Source organism: Vanessa cardui, chromosome 21, assembly GCF_905220365.1.
Source record: "Vanessa cardui chromosome 21, ilVanCard2.1, whole genome shotgun sequence".
NCBI classification, from domain to species: domain Eukaryota; kingdom Metazoa; phylum Arthropoda; class Insecta; order Lepidoptera; family Nymphalidae; genus Vanessa; species Vanessa cardui.
In genome coordinates, this window is record NC_061143.1 from 3,669,694 (window position 1) to 3,687,590 (window position 17,897).

General features: G+C 34.1%; 1 protein-coding gene across 1 annotated transcript in view; it reads left to right on the forward strand.

Moving 5' to 3' along the window:
* LOC124538865 (dystrophin, isoforms A/C/F/G/H) overlaps positions 1-17,897 on the forward strand; it is a 626,595-nt gene that overhangs the window by 136,295 nt on the left and 472,403 nt on the right. The window contains exon 38 of the mRNA XM_047116101.1: positions 11,346-11,434. Coding sequence (XP_046972057.1) covers positions 11,346-11,434 — 89 coding nt within the window. The remainder of the gene's footprint in view (positions 1-11,345; positions 11,435-17,897) is intronic.

Below are 17,897 nucleotides of genomic sequence, written 5' to 3' on the forward strand. Positions count from 1 at the left end.
TTTAACTGACAGTCATCTTTATTTATTTCTCTTTTTCTCTTCTCTAATTAAATGTTTGTTTATTCTTTAGTTACTAATATAACACACGATGTTATGGAAGAATAACCTTAAATATGCTCTGTATACTGTAGTAAAGAATAAACTTTTTTTTTTAATTAGAATTTTAAGGTTGGCAACACAAATGTGATCATAAATATATACAACGAAAATAAGTTTCTTATACAAACATCGAACCAGCAAAATTTTTTCAATTGATGTTTCACCAAAATTTCAATTTTAGAAAGCAATCTTCTGTTCTTTGTTATAAAGGTCAATTTTGTGTATCAGTTCACACTCTAAATAGATATCTTGAATTCAGGTCGCTGGCTCACCCCTATCTCCATGATTCACTGGTTCTGCTACGATTTTCACGCGTTTTAATCGACCTATTGAATACTTCAAAGTATTTATACGTCAGACGTTAATAAGTAATTAATTTAATTTTTATAGTCTTTATCAAAATGTACTACTCACTGATAAATCACGAAATCTCAGAAACTATAACACCTGAAATTTGATAGGTAGGTTCCTTATAGGAGGTAGACATTCGCTGATAAAGATTTTATGAAACTCTACACCTAAGGGGTTGTAAGTTTGTTTCATGTAAAACCGCAGATTCAGTTAGGGCGATATAACTTAATTTGAACTATATAGAAATATAAGATGTCATATATATAATATATATGACCCCGTGATAATAAATCAAGAATCGATCGATTTTTTCACGAGCTTAATTTGTCAAAAATATCCTGGAAAAACGTGCACGTTCTGAATGCATGCCTCAAATGTATCCAGCAACCCGTAACGGATCGGTTGAGTAGTTAGTCAAAGCATTACCAATAAACAAACAAACTCGGAAATACCAGTGTATATTTTCCAATGTAAAAAAAGCATTTAAACTATTTTTTAAATAAAATTAAAAGCAAGGTCGTGCAGGCGATCGCAATTTTCTCGAGTATATATAAATATGAGACAACATCACATACATTACTCTGATCCCAATGTAAGTAGCTGGAGCACTTGTTTTATGGAAATCAGAAGTAACGACGGTACCACAAACACCCAGACCCAAGACAACATAGAAAACTAATGGTAATCTACATTGACTCGGCCGGGAATCGAACACGGGACCTCAAAGTGGTGTACCCATGAAAACCGGTGTACGCACCACTCGATCATGGAGGTCGTTCTAAGACCGTTTTACCTTAAAACACTTCAAATTCAATTAATTTCAAGTTACCCATTTCAAACGTAGATTCTGCCGAAAATAACCTGAATTAGTAACTCTGTTCTAGTAATTTAATTACGCGGGAATATTCATTTGATACAATTGAATTATTATTTAACAAAACCTCCAAAAAGTTTGAACCCAATGGGCTGAATGATTCGTGAAGGTAAAATAAATACACACAAAAATAGGCTTTATTATGTTATGAATAGGTGTTATAATGGATGGTATGTTGATAGTGGTAGGATATTTCTACATAAATATATGTGATAGAGATTATGAATTTACTTGTATACGACCTCCCTTATTAGAATTACAATAACACACAGCGTTATTAAGTTTCATATATTGTCAGTTGAGAAATGTCATTGGTTAAAAATCTGACAGTGTATGTTCCTTTGTGGAATGAGTCTCATGGTCTTTTGGTCTTGGGACAACGCCATCGCCAGACGTGCGTACTGACTGAGTCAGTAAACTCAGCATGGACGACAGAAGTGATCGTTTAGATGGCTATGTGATTCTGCGACATACCTATGCTTTTTTCAGTCGTGAGATTTTACTTTTAATATCCCGAAAAAATAGTCAACACTATCCCTGTTATCTTATTAAGAAGTCCACTAACACTTAATTCTAATTCCATATTCGGAGCGACCCAACGTCAAAGTATCTTTAAGCCAAATATTGCTTTGAATCGAACCTCCGTACTATCAATAGGATTTGTTTAAGTTCCTTTTCTAAGTATTCGTGATATTGAGTTTTCGACTCACGACTCGCCAATAAGCGCAGATGGTACCATACGAATTGGCTTATCGAGTTATACCACAGGATAAAAGTTCCCCTAACTTCGGCCATTTTCACCTCGAATCATTCACGGTGAGCACAAAAAAATAATCAGAGGAATTTCGCCCTACAATACCATAGCTGACTAATAAGGTTATAACTGTAATCGCTTGAACGGATTTCTGAGTACAAGTCTTCTATATTCACCTTTAAGGTAGACGAATTGTAATGAAGGAATATGGTCAGTATTACAGTAAATATAAAGACTATGATCGTATGCATGGTTTGTGGTAAAGTATTTCGTTGACTGTACTTTAAACGATTGTAATGGGATACGTGACTTCATAGGAAGTTCAACGTGGATTTTAAAATAAATTTATTTTAAATTAAACTCGCGAACCGTCCTGGATTCGCACGGGTGGACATAAATATTTTTATATTATTATTTATTATATATTTTTGTTGTTTCGTTAAATATATTGAAATATATTTATTATTAAAATGAAAACTCCCTACCTGATTTTTCCGACATGTTTAACAATTGTCGTTCTATTTTAACTTATTTACATAAAAACCTTAATATATTATATACCTAAACCTTTCTCACGAATCACTCTGTCTATTAGTGAAAACCGCTTGAAAATCTGTTCAGTAGTTTTGGAGTTTATCGCAAACATACAGAGAGATAGACGCGGCTGGCGAACTTCGTTTTATAATATGGATTGAAAGTGATTAAAATCACATTTGGTCTAGCAATTTTGAATAGTTCATATAATAGTAATTTTTATTATATGACGACCTCCGTGGTCGAGTGGTGTGTACACCGGTTTTCATGGGTACGCCTCTCCGAGGTCCCGGGTTCGATTCCCGGCCGAGTCAATGTAGATTATCATTAGTTTTCTATGTTGTCTTGGGTCTGGGTGTTTGTGGTACCGTCGTTACTTCTGATTTCCATAACACAAGTGCTTTAGCTACTTACATTGGGATCAAAGTAATGTATGTGATGTTGTCTCATATTTATAAAATTTATAAAAAAAAAAAATTAAGTTATCTTTTATTAAGAACTAGCTGTGTCCGCGACCTTGTACGCCTTTTAAAGTAACAAAAAAAAATTAAATTGTAGCCTAAGTTTCTCCGTTATCAGTTATCTGCCAGTGAAAGTCCCGTTAATATCGGTCCAGCCGTTCCAGAGATTAGCCGGAACATACGGACAGACCGACAAAATTGTAAAAATTGGTATTTTGGTATGTGTACCGTGTATAAATACATATGCATTGAGTAACAAAAGCTATTTTAATATTACAAACAGACACTACAATTTCATTTAATGTATAGATTTGAGAAAGGACTCCATTCCAGAATTCGCCAAGGGAAATACTTATTGTATTTACACCACCTAAGCGGCACCGAATTCATATTATTGAATGCTGAGTTGCTGACGTCATTCGTAGGGATGTCGTTTGTCGACCGCGCTCCGAATCACACATCCCTTCTTTCCCTACTTAAAGAAGCGATCTCCCAGGGGGCCCGTCTTAAGACGAAGTGTGACCCCTCGTCTACCCTTTGCACGCCTAAGGCTTGTTATTCGGTGAAGCTGTGTATCAAGGTCATTAGGGCCAATAGCAATAAGGATTTCACATATTGTTTCTTACTAAGGCACCGCCATCAGTAAACAAAATACGTGGTCTTAATGCGGCCTAAGGGGGTATAAGGGTTATAACAGTCTCCTTGCTTGAGGGACATATAAGGTGTTTCGAAACAGCGCCATCTAGCGTTGGACTACAATAACAAAAGAAGTATAAAAATATCTTCCATGAAAACACTTATGTTTATTTTGTAGTATTTAAAAACGACTACTCATTTCAATGACAATATAAAACATAAATTTTTTCATATTTTCGAAGTTTGAACCTTGTGTGCTTTATATATAATTAATTCATTGGTAAAAAAAACATATTATTCGATACAAGATTTTATAGATGATAAAAAAGCGTGGAGTTAATACCTGTTGACTTCCAAGCAGGATATATTAATTTAAATAATTGTATTAACTAAAATGACTTTGTATTTTTTAAATGTTGAAATAGAGTAACTACTGATTTTCTTGCCGGTTCTTCTCGGTAGAATCTACTTTCCGAACCGGTGGTAGCTTTAATTAATTGTAAAATGACGATTCAAAAGTGCTTGTAAAAGCCTACTTGAATATAGTTTATTTTGATTTTGATTTGAAATCGTAATAGTTCAATAATAGATCTATAATCTATAAATGTATTACCTACTCTACGATATACGTTGAATTTTAGCTGATGGTTTCAATAAATACAACGCTGAATGTTGTTTAATTTAATTTTTGATTTATAGTTTGACAGAAACATCAGCTTAGCTTTGTAAATCTGAATTTATTGTTTTTAATTATGATGTTGATTTTTGGGACCTGCTGCCAATAAATTTAATTTTGGAGCTGTATACAGTCTACCTAGACTACCCAGTCATTACGTATTCTACCGCTAAGTAGCCATAGCTGGTGTAGTTGGGTTTCCAAGTGAAGGATGAACTGGCCAGACTAACAGGCACAAGGGACATCTTTATTCCTAAGGTTGGTGGCGCATTAGTCTTGGAAGGAATTGTCAATATCTAGTTCCAATATTTCCATAAATGAGGAATTATTACTTACTTTGGCTAGTTGCCTGCCTTATATGTTGCCTATATGTTAGAGATTAAGACTTCAACTATATTTTTATGTATAGAGTTGTAAGTTGTAACGCGCTGCAGCACAGCATGTCTTTGAACTGATCGCCATTAAAATTGGTATACATTGGCACAAATGTTTTTGAGCAGTGGTTACCAAGTTAGCTAATTTGTAAAACAGCTTATCAATTAAAATATTAAGAAACCAATGAAATATTTTTTTTACACAATGATTTAACAAACCGCAATAATCCGAATCCACTCCCAAAGGGTTTAGATACACCCTCCATTAAAAGGGATAAAGGAGTTAACCGCCAGATTAGTCGGGATGTGGATTCACGTATTAGGTTCTAATCCTCGTAATAATCCTAATACTCTGTTAAATACTTTGCTCTGAATACGTGTTGATTAAGACAAAACGTTGCTCCTTTCATCGGAGGTTTAATTTGAAGGCTTTGTAAATACAATACAATAATAAATGTGAAGGTAGCGCTTACAATGAGCTGCTGAATATACATTAAACTTATGCTAGATGATATTCGTAATGGCCCAGTGGTTACAGCGCGTGCAACTTAACCGATGATTGTCGGTTCGAAAATTTTCTTGTACCTAATTTTAATTTGTTTCATATTTAAAGGTGTGAGATGAAAAAGATTGTGAGGCAACAAATGTGTCCAGTTTTAATGAATTTTATCTCATAAACCACCAACCCGCATTGGAGCAGCGTGGTTACATTATCTCCAAACTTTATCCTAAAACGGACGGAAAGCCAATAATGGGACATTTGCTTTTACTTTACTATTCCTCACAGATCTTCTGTTATGAGTTTTCGTATTACGTAATACTACAGCGCGTTGCGAAGAATGTTTAATTATATAATATTAATATATCAGTAAGCGCGTTTCGAATTTTCTCGCATTATATTTATGCTATAGACGACTATACAAATCTGAATTTAATTTTACCGTATATACTAGCTGTTGCCCGCGGGCTTGCTTACTTGGAAGTTGAGTATATTTAGAGATTAACTTAAAGTAGTAGTTGTAGTAGCTTCTCATAAGTTGTTTTTAATTGACGATTCAAAAGGGTTTATAAAAGCCTACTCGGAAAAATTATGTTTTGATATTGATTTTTGATTGACGGAGTCGAGATGGCCCAGTGGTTAGAACGCGTGCATTTTAACCGATGATGGTTAAAACCCAGGCAAGCACCGCTGGTTCATGTGCTTAATTTGTCTTTATAATTTATCTCGTGCTCAGCGGTGAAGGAAAACATCGTGAGGAAACCTGCCTGTGACAAATTTCATAGAAATTCTGCCACATGTGTATTCCACCAACCCGCATTGGAACAGCGTGGTGGAATATGTTCCAAGCCTTCTCCTCAAAGGGAGAGGAGGCCTTTAGCCCAGCAGTGGGAATTTACAGGCTGTTACTTTTACTTACTTTTTATACCATATTGGTGTGTAAGTTAGAGTGCAATACCCATCGATGCTTAAACACGTATCCCAAAAATAAATAGTCATGCTTTTAACTTAAAAAAAGACTAACTATCTAAAACTATCAGTCCCTATTTTACCCCCTTAGAGGTATAATTTACAAAATTCCTTCCTTAGTGGGTGTCTCAAAAAAAAAAACAATCCTATTTACTAAGTTATATGGTCCTAATTATAACAGTCAGTCAGGAGAAGTTACTTTATGAGTCTAGACTAAATTAATTAAAACAACAGCTGAATAAAATATTCTGATTTTATTTGTATTTTCGGATTTTATTCTAAACGTTTTGACGACAGAAGCAACGGCTTTTAATTATGTTAAATAAAGATTTCGATTTCGATAATGACTAGGTATGAACATAGTCTTCTATTTTCCAATAGTGTTAGTTTTATCACTACATATAATAAAAAAAAGTCTCCCGGCTGCGTCTGTCTATCTGTATGTTCGCGAAATCTAAAACTGCTGAGCGGATTTTCATGCGGTTTTCACTAATAGACAGAGGGATCCATGAGTAAGGTTTTGTGTAAATAAGTCAGAATAGAACGACGATTGTTAGACATTCACTTGGTGGTAGGGCTTTGTGCAAGCCCGCCTGGGTAGGTACCACCCACTCAGCAGATATTCTACCGCTAAACAATAGTACGCAGTACTGTTGTGTTCCGGTTGAAGGGTGAGTGAGTCATAGTAACCACAAGCACAAGGGACATAGCATTAGTTCCCAAGGTTGGTGGTGCATTGGCGATGTAAGGAATACTTAATATTTCTTACAGCGTCATCAGGTGGCCCATATACACGTCCGCCAACCTATTCCGTGAAAAAAATGTCAAAAATAAATGAGGAATAGGTAAAAATATTTTAAAAAAAATCTTATGACCATTCGCGCGAAGTCGTGACGTCTCGCTAGTGTCGAATAAAGATTTGAGTGCCGTTAGTCATTAACGGCTATGAACATAGTCTTCTATCTTCCAATAGTGTGTTTTATACCCTTATAGATTCAAGTTGCCGTCATTTTGTATTCGCTTTAAGAGGATAAATGGTTGCATTCCTATACAGAACTAGTGTTGTTTAACACAAAACTATCGATAAGATTGAAAGAAATAGATATGTACTCAGGTACTCCCGCCCCACTGTTCTGTGTTGTATATGAATACAGACGCATACATAGAATGTTTCTTATACTAGTCTATCAATGTTGTTGTCTGAAGCGGATCACTGACTTGTACTTGGTGGCGTGTGTCTCGGTAGGTAGAACCCACTCATCTTATATTCTACCACAAAACAGTAATTAGTATTGTTTTGTTTTGGTTTGAAGAGTGCTTGTGGCCGTTTAAAGCACAAGGAATAAAACATCTTAGTTGTTTTGACGATGTAAGGAATGGCTTTTTCCTACAATTTCTATATTCGATGGTGACCACTTATCACCACGTGGTTAAAGAACGTCATTTGAATACATTGTAACATATTGGATAGTTTTCTTTCGTCTATAAATCAGCATTCCAAACAGTTCGTCGACTACAGCGATCCTTAATTCACTACTTGTCGATAATTAACATAACATTGTCTATTGGTGATGGTGACGTCTTACCATCAGGTGGCCCGTCCGCCATCCTATACCATAAAAAATACACGCATGAATCACTATGAACCTCCGTGTAACCTTAATAATATAGAAGTTTCAACAAACCATTAAATTAGACCACGATTGAACGCTGTTCGGTATGTTACACACATATATCAGTCGTTATATGACACGCTCACGTTACCTTAGGTTACGATGCCATGTCAGTCACCAGCTTTATATCGTCACTGCGAATGATATCTAAACGTTAGAACTAGCGCGCACTGGTAACTTTTGTCACGGTGACTGTTTCGTCACTCTTGTCAAATCCGTTACGACGTGACAATTGGGTGAAATTTTGTCTGCATCTGTACATATTCACGGGCTTGACAAGAGTGACGAAACAGTCACCGTAACAAAAATCACCAGTGCGCGCTAGTGCTAACTGAGCACTTCGTAACGCAAGTCACGCTCATACGAGTATATAGTACACTAGTAATCGCCCGCGACTTCATTCCCGTTTTAGGGTGTTGATTGTCGTTTGGCAAAAAAAAGTAGCCTATATGTCCTTTCTTGGAATTCAAGTTTGCTTCAGACAGACAGATAGATGGGCAGAGTTACTTTCACATTTATAATATTATAGTCTATATTATTATAATATTATTATATTATCAACCCGACCCGACTTCGCACGGGTGCAATGATATGACATCACAGTAGAAACTTCTAAATGTATTAGTGTTTCTGTACTCAATTGTTCATGTATTATACATAAAAACTTTCTTCTCAAATCACTCTATCTATTAAGAAGAACCGCATCAAAATCCGTTGCGTAGTTTTAAAGATTTAAGTGTACATAGAGATATAGGGACAGAGAGAGCGACTTTATTTTATACTATGTAGTGATAACGCACAACGTTCCTAGTAGTTACGTTACGATATTTAAGGTGACATAGCTTCATAAAATCGCATCAAATATCGATATATCGATATCGATTTCGTGTTCAGTTCATGTAGTTAATTTTCGTTAGTCAAAACGATATATTCGCCTGTAGTCGTGCTAGTAAGCTGCAGTACGCGGTAATCTACTCGCAGCATCGACACACTGAGCTAAACGGATTTTCCATATTGCGTTCGTACTTTTAAACGAATTATAGTTGAATAAATAATATATATACAGAGGCGGATTTACAAATCGGCCGCTAGTAGGCTAGTAGGCTATTTGGTTGGTAGGGCTTTGTGCAAGCCTCTCTGGGTAGGTAACACCCACTCATCAGCTATTCTACTGCCAAATAACAGTACTCAGTATTGTTGTGTTCCGGTTTGAAGGGTGAGTGAGCCAGTGCAACTACAGGTACAAGGGATATAACATCTTAATTCCCAAGGTTGGTGGTACATTGTCGATTTAAGGAATGGTAAATATTTATAATAATTCTTACAGCAACATTGTCCATAGGTGATGGTGACCACTGAACATCAAGTGGCCCATTTGCTCGTCCGCCAACCCATACAAAAAAAAGGTTCAATTTTTGCCGCACCTACTTTTTTTTTGCAACATTTATGATTTGTATTTTATCGTCCTCATCACATCGGGATTTTTTCCGTTACTAGTATGATTATAAACTAGGTGATATTTCTGTCAGTTACTAGATTATTTTTCCAACCCGCTATTTTGTGACAAGTATAAGGATTACGGACGTAATGTGTATACATATAAGTATGCGATTTTTTTTTAACTCCTGTAAGATAATTAATTGTAACAAATTTTGGCTAAATTTTGCCGCCTCTCAAAATCTGCTGCCCTAAAGTCCAACCTACTTAGCCTATTGGTAAATACACCTTTCCAATCATAACAGGAAAAAACCAAATAATCTTTAGACAACAAATTGACGCGATACCATTGGTCGAGAGCTTGATTACACGGACAAAAAATTGGAAATTTTGGAAGTAAAATTTGAAAATGCACAATGAGTTATTAGCAAATCGCATGAAATACGTGAATTTATAGTTTGTTTATGTATTTCCTTCTTCCATTGGAATAGGGTATACATATAGTAAATAACGTTTTATATATCTGTATAACATACCTAGTATAAAAACGTCTATATCTGCCTATATTTTTAATTTAACATTTGTTCTTATAAGATTTTCAATTCTGATTTTTTTATTGTTATTGAATTTAACAAAAACTGTGAAAGCCTCGCCAAAACCTGTCCAGCCGTTCCAAAGATTAGCCGGAACAAACGGACGCACAAAAATTGTAAAAAAAATGTTATTTTGACAGCTTTTATTTTAATATTACAAACAGACACTCTCTTCTTCTTCGATTATTATATATTACATAGATATATATATTATATTAATCGTGTTATTTCCATTTCGTATGACAGAAAACGTCTTGAGTATTTCGTTAATACGAAGGTTGATTGACAATGTATAAACGTGAGCGTGCTTTCAAACTTTATTGACACGAGAGAAACATAGTTTAACCGACTTCTGAAAAAAGGTGATTATGAGTTTGACATGTTTGTATGTAATGTTGTTGGTATTGAAATATATTTGAGTATGACGATCCATTTAAGCTTCCCAGCACGTGTGCTTAATTGCGTAAGTGTGTGTTTGTATGTTTGTCCATATACTTTTCTAAATATATCTATAAATGTCTGCTTGTTTGTAATATAACCAAACTACTGAATCTAATTTGATGAAATTTGTTAGATCATCAAATTAGGTTCAGTAGTAATGAAAGGACATATGACTACTTTTATGCGTAAAACCTATCGACCATCCCCTAAAACGCGCGCGAGGTCGCGCGTGATAACTAGTACTAAATAAATTAGTGGAATAAATATCGGATACAACTCACGCGTTATACATTGTGACTAGAGTAGTGCTGTGACACCCACAGAAGTATCGATAACGATTTTATAAAGTTAGTCAAATTCAAACGAGGCAAAGTTTAACAAAGCATACCAGACAGTTAGACCATATACATATATATGTAGCTGGTAATTTATGCGCATAGAACTTCGTTCCAACAAAATTGTTGAACTGGAAGTCGATAAAGTTAGGAATATTTTGCGCCTCAGTTATCCGTTACGCTGATTGGATACTCATATGGGACTGTGGGACATCTGACCCACTGATCCACTGACTGATTGACTGATTCCCCTAGACATTTATTTAGAATTGGAAAGGCACTTACGACCTTTCGAATGGAAATACTAAATAACCTAATACTAACAAAAGTAACTAAGTAAGCTGTTTGGTGAAGAATATCTAATGAGTGGTACCTACCCAGACACGCTTGCACTAAGTCCTACCATTAATTCAGTTGATGATGATAATGAGCATGATAATTTTATTAGTGGTGTTTTTATTGGTGGTGATTGGTAACTACTGAAATTTTGTTGGTAGTAAAGTTGAAAGTTGAAAGCTGAAATTTTGTTAATGGTACTACTTTCCTGGTGGTTTACCTTGTATATAATTTTGTTGAATGATGATTGAAGTGTGCGTCACAATTTCCTTGTTAATAACTTACTTTCTTTGGTTGTTGCAGAGTGGAGCGCGCGGGTAGGGTCTCGGCGTCGCTCGGCGCAGGGCTCTCCCGCCGCGCTACTCGCGCACTTCGACACCAGCGTGCTTCAGGTAAATATAAAACATATTGATACATACATACATACACCGGTTTTCATGGGTACGCCACTTAGAAGTCCCGACTTCGATTCCCAGCCGACTTGATGTAGAAAGAGTTCATTCGTTTTCTATGTTTTTCTCAGGTCTGGTTTTTTTGTTGTATCATCGTTACTTCTGATTTTCCATAACACAAGTGCTTTAGCTACTTGAATTGGAATCAGAGTAATGTATAAGACGTTGTCCAATATTTTTACACATGAATTTATATAGTCACCTTCACAGTGTAATACAGTAGATGCATATACAGAGAGAGTCATATAATGACAATAATCATTGTATGTGCACGAGATGTTGGGATTATAAAGCTAAGTTTCGGCAAAGTCAATAAATCCTTCTTTGGGCGAGGTATCCGTTTCTATACTAAAATTCCGCAGATATTTTTAACTTTGCATGAATCATCATGAATTCAAATAATTTGTAAAAAATGCTTTGGTTAAGAAGGCATATACAGGTATATATTAATATGAGACTATATTGATAATAGCCGTTCCAGATATTAGCCGGAACAAACAGACGGACAAAAATTATGAAGAAGAAACCAACGCTCCTATTTTATTATATTACTCGAATTTCGACCGATACGCACGTATAAAAAAGTATATAAACATATATAAATTAATCTCATTAAGTAGCTGTGATGTTAAAGATTACCATTACATTTATTAAATAAAGCTATTTACTTATGAATCTGCAGAAAATATTAATGTGAATATTAAATATATATTTAGATAAAATGGCCCAGTGGTTAGAACGCGTGCATCTTAACCGATGATTGCGGGTTCAAATCCAGACAAGCACCACTATATATAAGTGCTTAATTTGTGATTATAATTCATCTCGTGCTCGGCGGTGAAGAGAAACATCGTGAGGAAACCTGCACGTGCATTCCACCAACCCGCATTGGAACAGCGTGGTGAAATATGTTCCAACCCCTTTCCATAATGGAAGGGGAGGTCTTATCCCAGCAGTGGGAAATTTACAGGCTGTTACTTTACTACTTTACATTTTATGTAGCTAGAAATAACTTTAATGAATGTACGAATGTTTATTTTATTTCAGTACAGAATTTTTGATATGTAATTCTAAAGCTGGTTGAATAAAAAAATATGGTACGCTTATATTTTGCTTTAGAAATTGTTAAAAATATTTTTACCTAGTTCGTACAATGAAAGAATTATTAAGCTTTACTATTTTATATCGTGTGCCGGTTGCAAGCGAAGCGATCTCTACCCTGCAGAGCCAGTTAATCCTTCTAGAAATAATGAATATTACCGTAAACCCGACTTTCCTTGTTGTATAACTCCTTTTTTATATTTCTTTCTCTTCCAATCTGTAAGGTTGCTGACCCATATAACTTATATTGTAATAAACATGTATTTAAAATATTGTTACTTATTTATCTGTGCTTTCCAAATATATATTCCAAATCGATTATTCACATACAACGATATTTCTTCCAAATTATATCTTATCTATACTTAATATTAAAAATGTGAAAGTAACTCCGTCGGTCTGTCTATCTGTCGCCCTTTCATGACTGAAAGGACTGAATTTGAGGAAATTTGATGTTTGAAGCTGGAAGCAAATTCAAACTCCATGGAAGGACATTAGCTACTTTTTTTGCCGAATATCTGACAACCAAACCCTTACCGCTAGTAAAACCGCGGGCGACAAATAGTATAAAATATTAAAATATTTCTACGAAATACGAAGATTCACAAGGCTAATATATAAGATATAGTATTACTATATTATCCCGTCTCATATTCAACACGTAAAAACTAAAAGACAATCATGTTTTAAAAGTTGCAAAGTTTATAATCTTCCTATATTTGTACTTGCGAGAAAAGTCACACGAAAAGCCAAGTTAACGTCATTGTGAGAAGTGACAATGAGTTGTGCGTGTTACACAAGATATGTACGTGACTTTTCTCGTCTGCAGTTCTATTAAGATCTCACTTCGTGAGAAACGCCTCACGGTGATCCTTTAAGTGTTAATGATTATAGTCAATGCTGCGTGTTGCTCTATGACATTTTAAGATCTTGTAAGGCTATTCTGTAACAAGATACTCGAAACTCATCGCAAAATGCAAACTTCTTAAGTGAGATTGTGTTGAAACTATTTTGACTTTAGTAGTTATAATATTCATAGGATACACGTATCAATATAATGATGAAAAGTTTAATGATTGAGAATATTTCTCGAGTGAGATACGAAGTGATTTTTTACGTTAATCGTTCTGAAATCAATTTCCAGTTTATTCACGTAATCACTTAAAATATTTTTTTTAAAACGTTAATTAATTGAATTTGGAATTTATTTATTCACGTGATAGAAGTTAAATAAGGTATTTCTATTCCATTAACATTTTAAAATTAATTAACAATTAGTATTGATTGAGTTTCTTAACTAGTACTTACATACATGGAAACATTTTACTCGTTCAATTCAATTTTTAGTTTAATAGCCTTTAGTTGTAACAATACCATATATTATCAGAACAACTATTTGACATTGAAATTAAAAAACTGCTTCGAACCACATTAAACCTCTTCAAACTAAATCAAACTAGTAGGTACAGGGTACTTTCAACATGATAATTTGTTTATAGATAAAATTAGTTAATTGTATTGATTAATTATAAGCTACGTTTGGTCCATATCTGTTAAGTGTTTATTTTATGTAAGACCAGTTCTCTTACGTGGCTACGATCGTGATTTAAGGGTCGAACGTCAGGTGTAGGATATAAAAATTAACCTAAGTATATTTGTAACTGCGTAACAGACAACCAGAATAACGTTTTCATTTATGATATTAGTACAGATTAAGAATAATGTAAGACAAGAAGGCACAACAAATCCCAAATCGAAGTTAATCTTTATTCAATACGTTCAACACTTATTGATTGTAGAATTACAACGAACAGCGTAAACAAATCTTTAGGGCTGGGGACAAATATACGGAAATCCTCGGTATTGTTTTGTTTTACATATATGATCATAGAATGTAGTAATCCTTGTTGACTTACAGGCAGGATATATTATATACACATAATTGTATTTAACTAATAAAACTTTTTATTTAAATATTGTTTCTTGTCGTTTCTTCTAGATGGAATCTATATTTCATATTTGTGGTTGTACTTAATATAGTTTTGTAAAATGAATATATAAAAGCTTGTAAAAGCCAACTTGATTAACGTATGTTTTGATTTGTCACAATACTATAAATAATGTTAGTACAATATTTTAATTAAATTTAAATACTGAAGGTATTAATGTCTTGTTAACGATACGGTATCGTGAACAAGACATTACATCTTATTTCTTAATGTGGAAATATCGAGCTCCACCGAACAAAAATAAAAAACCTGGTAAATATCCCGAAATTAATATCTCTAGTAATAAAAATAACCATGTTAATTTAAAATCTTAAATTTAAATAGCTTTAAAGCGATCGTTTTGTACCAAAGGTATTATCATAAAGGTCATTGAAATTGCATTATCCTTCAGATTTAGAACACAAACGTTCCCACGAAATAGTTACTAAACCGACAAGCAATAGCACTAACGTGCTATAATAGTTTATGAAGTTAAATTGTTTCTTGTATTAATATTAAACTGTTATGATGTCTCTCTGTATTTTCGCGATAAACTTCAAAACTACTGAACGGATTTTCATGCGGTTTTCACTAACAGACAGACGACTCAGACGACATACTCATAAAGAAGGTGTAGGTATATTATTTATTAATGTTTTTATTTAAATAAGTTAAAATAGAAATACAATCGTTAAATACGTCGGAATATGCAATAATAATAGTATATAAAAGGTTACAATATTTAAAAAAAATTATGTCCATCCGTGTGTAGCTGGTTCGGGCCGCTAGTCTTGAAAAATATTCATTTACTCAACTATTACGCACATTTCTGAGAAAATTTAATAAATCCAAACAGTCGTAACATAGTTTGTATCACACACAATACCGCGCGAGGAAAGCGTGGTGGAATAAACTCCAAAATAATTATATAATAATCCAATTATACAACTTTACTTTAACCTATGTTAAAACGGTATAATAGTGGTATTGCCTTAAAAAATAATATTAATACCAACATTAAATACTTTGCTTGATTAGAGGTTAGTGTTGTAGCGCCATCTAGTGGAAAGTTCTAAAAATGGCTAAAATTGGGCAGATGTCGCTTCCCATAACATAAATGACGATTAGGACGACTTTACCCCCTGGATTAACCACTACATTGACTACGGTTCAAAACAATAGGCTATTTGACAATGCGAAAAAAAAATTGTGAATTATTGTAATCACTGTATATTATGAGTTTTAAAATAGTTATTTACAAACGAAAGTTGAAAATAATACTTCATTTATTCAAAAATCAATAAATAAAAATGCATTTTTTCAAACGTTTGTCACGTGATACAAAATGCTCCTGATTGGCCAGGCTTATGATGAAGTAACTTTCTTGTAAACCTTGCTTTTCTACCATATGTACCACAGATTAAATGTATAAAATAAAATTTAAAAATACAGCAATGTGACGTCACCGACCCCTTTGCAGTGCCATGTTGTCCAAATAGCGTTTTCGCGCGTTATTTAAATATGGAATTTTTAATATGATATTTTTCGGCAAATATGTACTAAAAATAAAAAAATCAACTTTTACTGGGTTCCTTAACCTCTACTGAATAATATAAAATGGATTTTAAATACCAGTCAAATAGCCTATTGAAGGTTGCCAAAGACACCGTTTATGGGTTACCCGGATATGAGTAACCTCGAGGTCGGTAATCAATCCGACCTAGGACCTAGGATAGGCAGGAAGACCCTACTGTTTCTCTCCTCCTCTCTCCTACTCTCCCTTTGAGCACGCGTTCTATCCACTGGACTACCTTGGCTCTTATAACTACCACTTTATAATATTGATAAAATTTATTAATAAACATCCAATAAGTCCGGGCACGTATAAAATTAAACCTGTGACCTTGAAACATTGTTTTACATCAGCGAACCGTCTCGTACCATCCTTTTGTCTATTGTTCGCGACCCACGCCTTCCGTTTAAAATTATACAAGTATACGATACAGGTATTTAAAATGTATAATCAAGAATTTCACGACAATTTTAAGTCTTAGATGTGCTTATGTATACTAGTATTATAAATCTGTCTGTCTGAATGTCTGATACTCTTTCGCGGTTAAACCACTAAAACGAATTTGACCATTGCTATGACTTGCCATGAATTCCATAAAAGACACGCGAAGCGCTACAAAACGTTGTGACGTAAACAAAAAACAAAAATAAAATGTCTAATAATTTTAAATGATCGATTCATAATTGTGCATGCTTTGTCCCAAGTTACTTATGGGTAGTGATATTGTTATGTGTAATTTGATAAAAACTAAAATGTATGTGAAATGTACCGAGGAATGAGGACTGCACTGTGGAAGGCTTTGAGCATGGACGTGGGATGTAGAGGAAGGACGACCAAAGAAGCGATGGATGGACTGTGTGAAAATTGAAAGAATGTTACTTGTGATGACATCAGAACGAGAATAATCGAAGATGATATGACTGCGCCGACCCCACGTACAATTGAGATAAGGACAGGAGGATGATGATGTAGAGTGTTACCAAAATTACTGACAGCGTTTTTGAGGGTCTCGAAGGGTTTAAATTAACTTTTATGTCAAGATATATTTTTCCGTAATATATTATTTTGTGAGTTTCCATTGAAAACATTTTAAGTACTTTTTCAAATATAGTAGAATAACCCAATTGATCCATATTTTATTAATGACTTGCATTATGGACATCTTAAGTAAGTAATACTTGACTCTTTCAAAAGTAAAAATCTTTTAAGGATATAACATAGATTTTATTACTGGTCTACAACCTTTTAAAGGAAATATTTTTTATTAGATCACACTCCTCCAATAGAGGTCGCTACATACATAATTTGTTAAATTTCTTTCACGATTTTTTCTTTAACATGATTTTAAACACAAAACAAGGGAAAATCTGCTGTCATTTTGGTGCGTATCGGTGCTAATTATTCTAAAATAACCCTTATCCCTTAGCCTTGTAGGTCTATATTGTAACGATCGTTTTCCTTCCCAGATTTTCTGCCAGGGGGGCGACTTTCAAAAGTTCATATTACTTACTCATTTCGTATTCTATTCATTTTCCTCACATTACAATCACTGCATTTCCATCTCATTTGAATGCATTCAGTTTTAATTCATTGTGTTATTTATAATCTACACATACATATAAAATCTACATCTAATCTACATCACTATATAGTATAAAACAAAGTCGCTTTCTCTGTATACCTTTGTATGCTTAAATCTTTAAAACTACACAAGGGATATTGATGTGGTTTTTTTTAATAG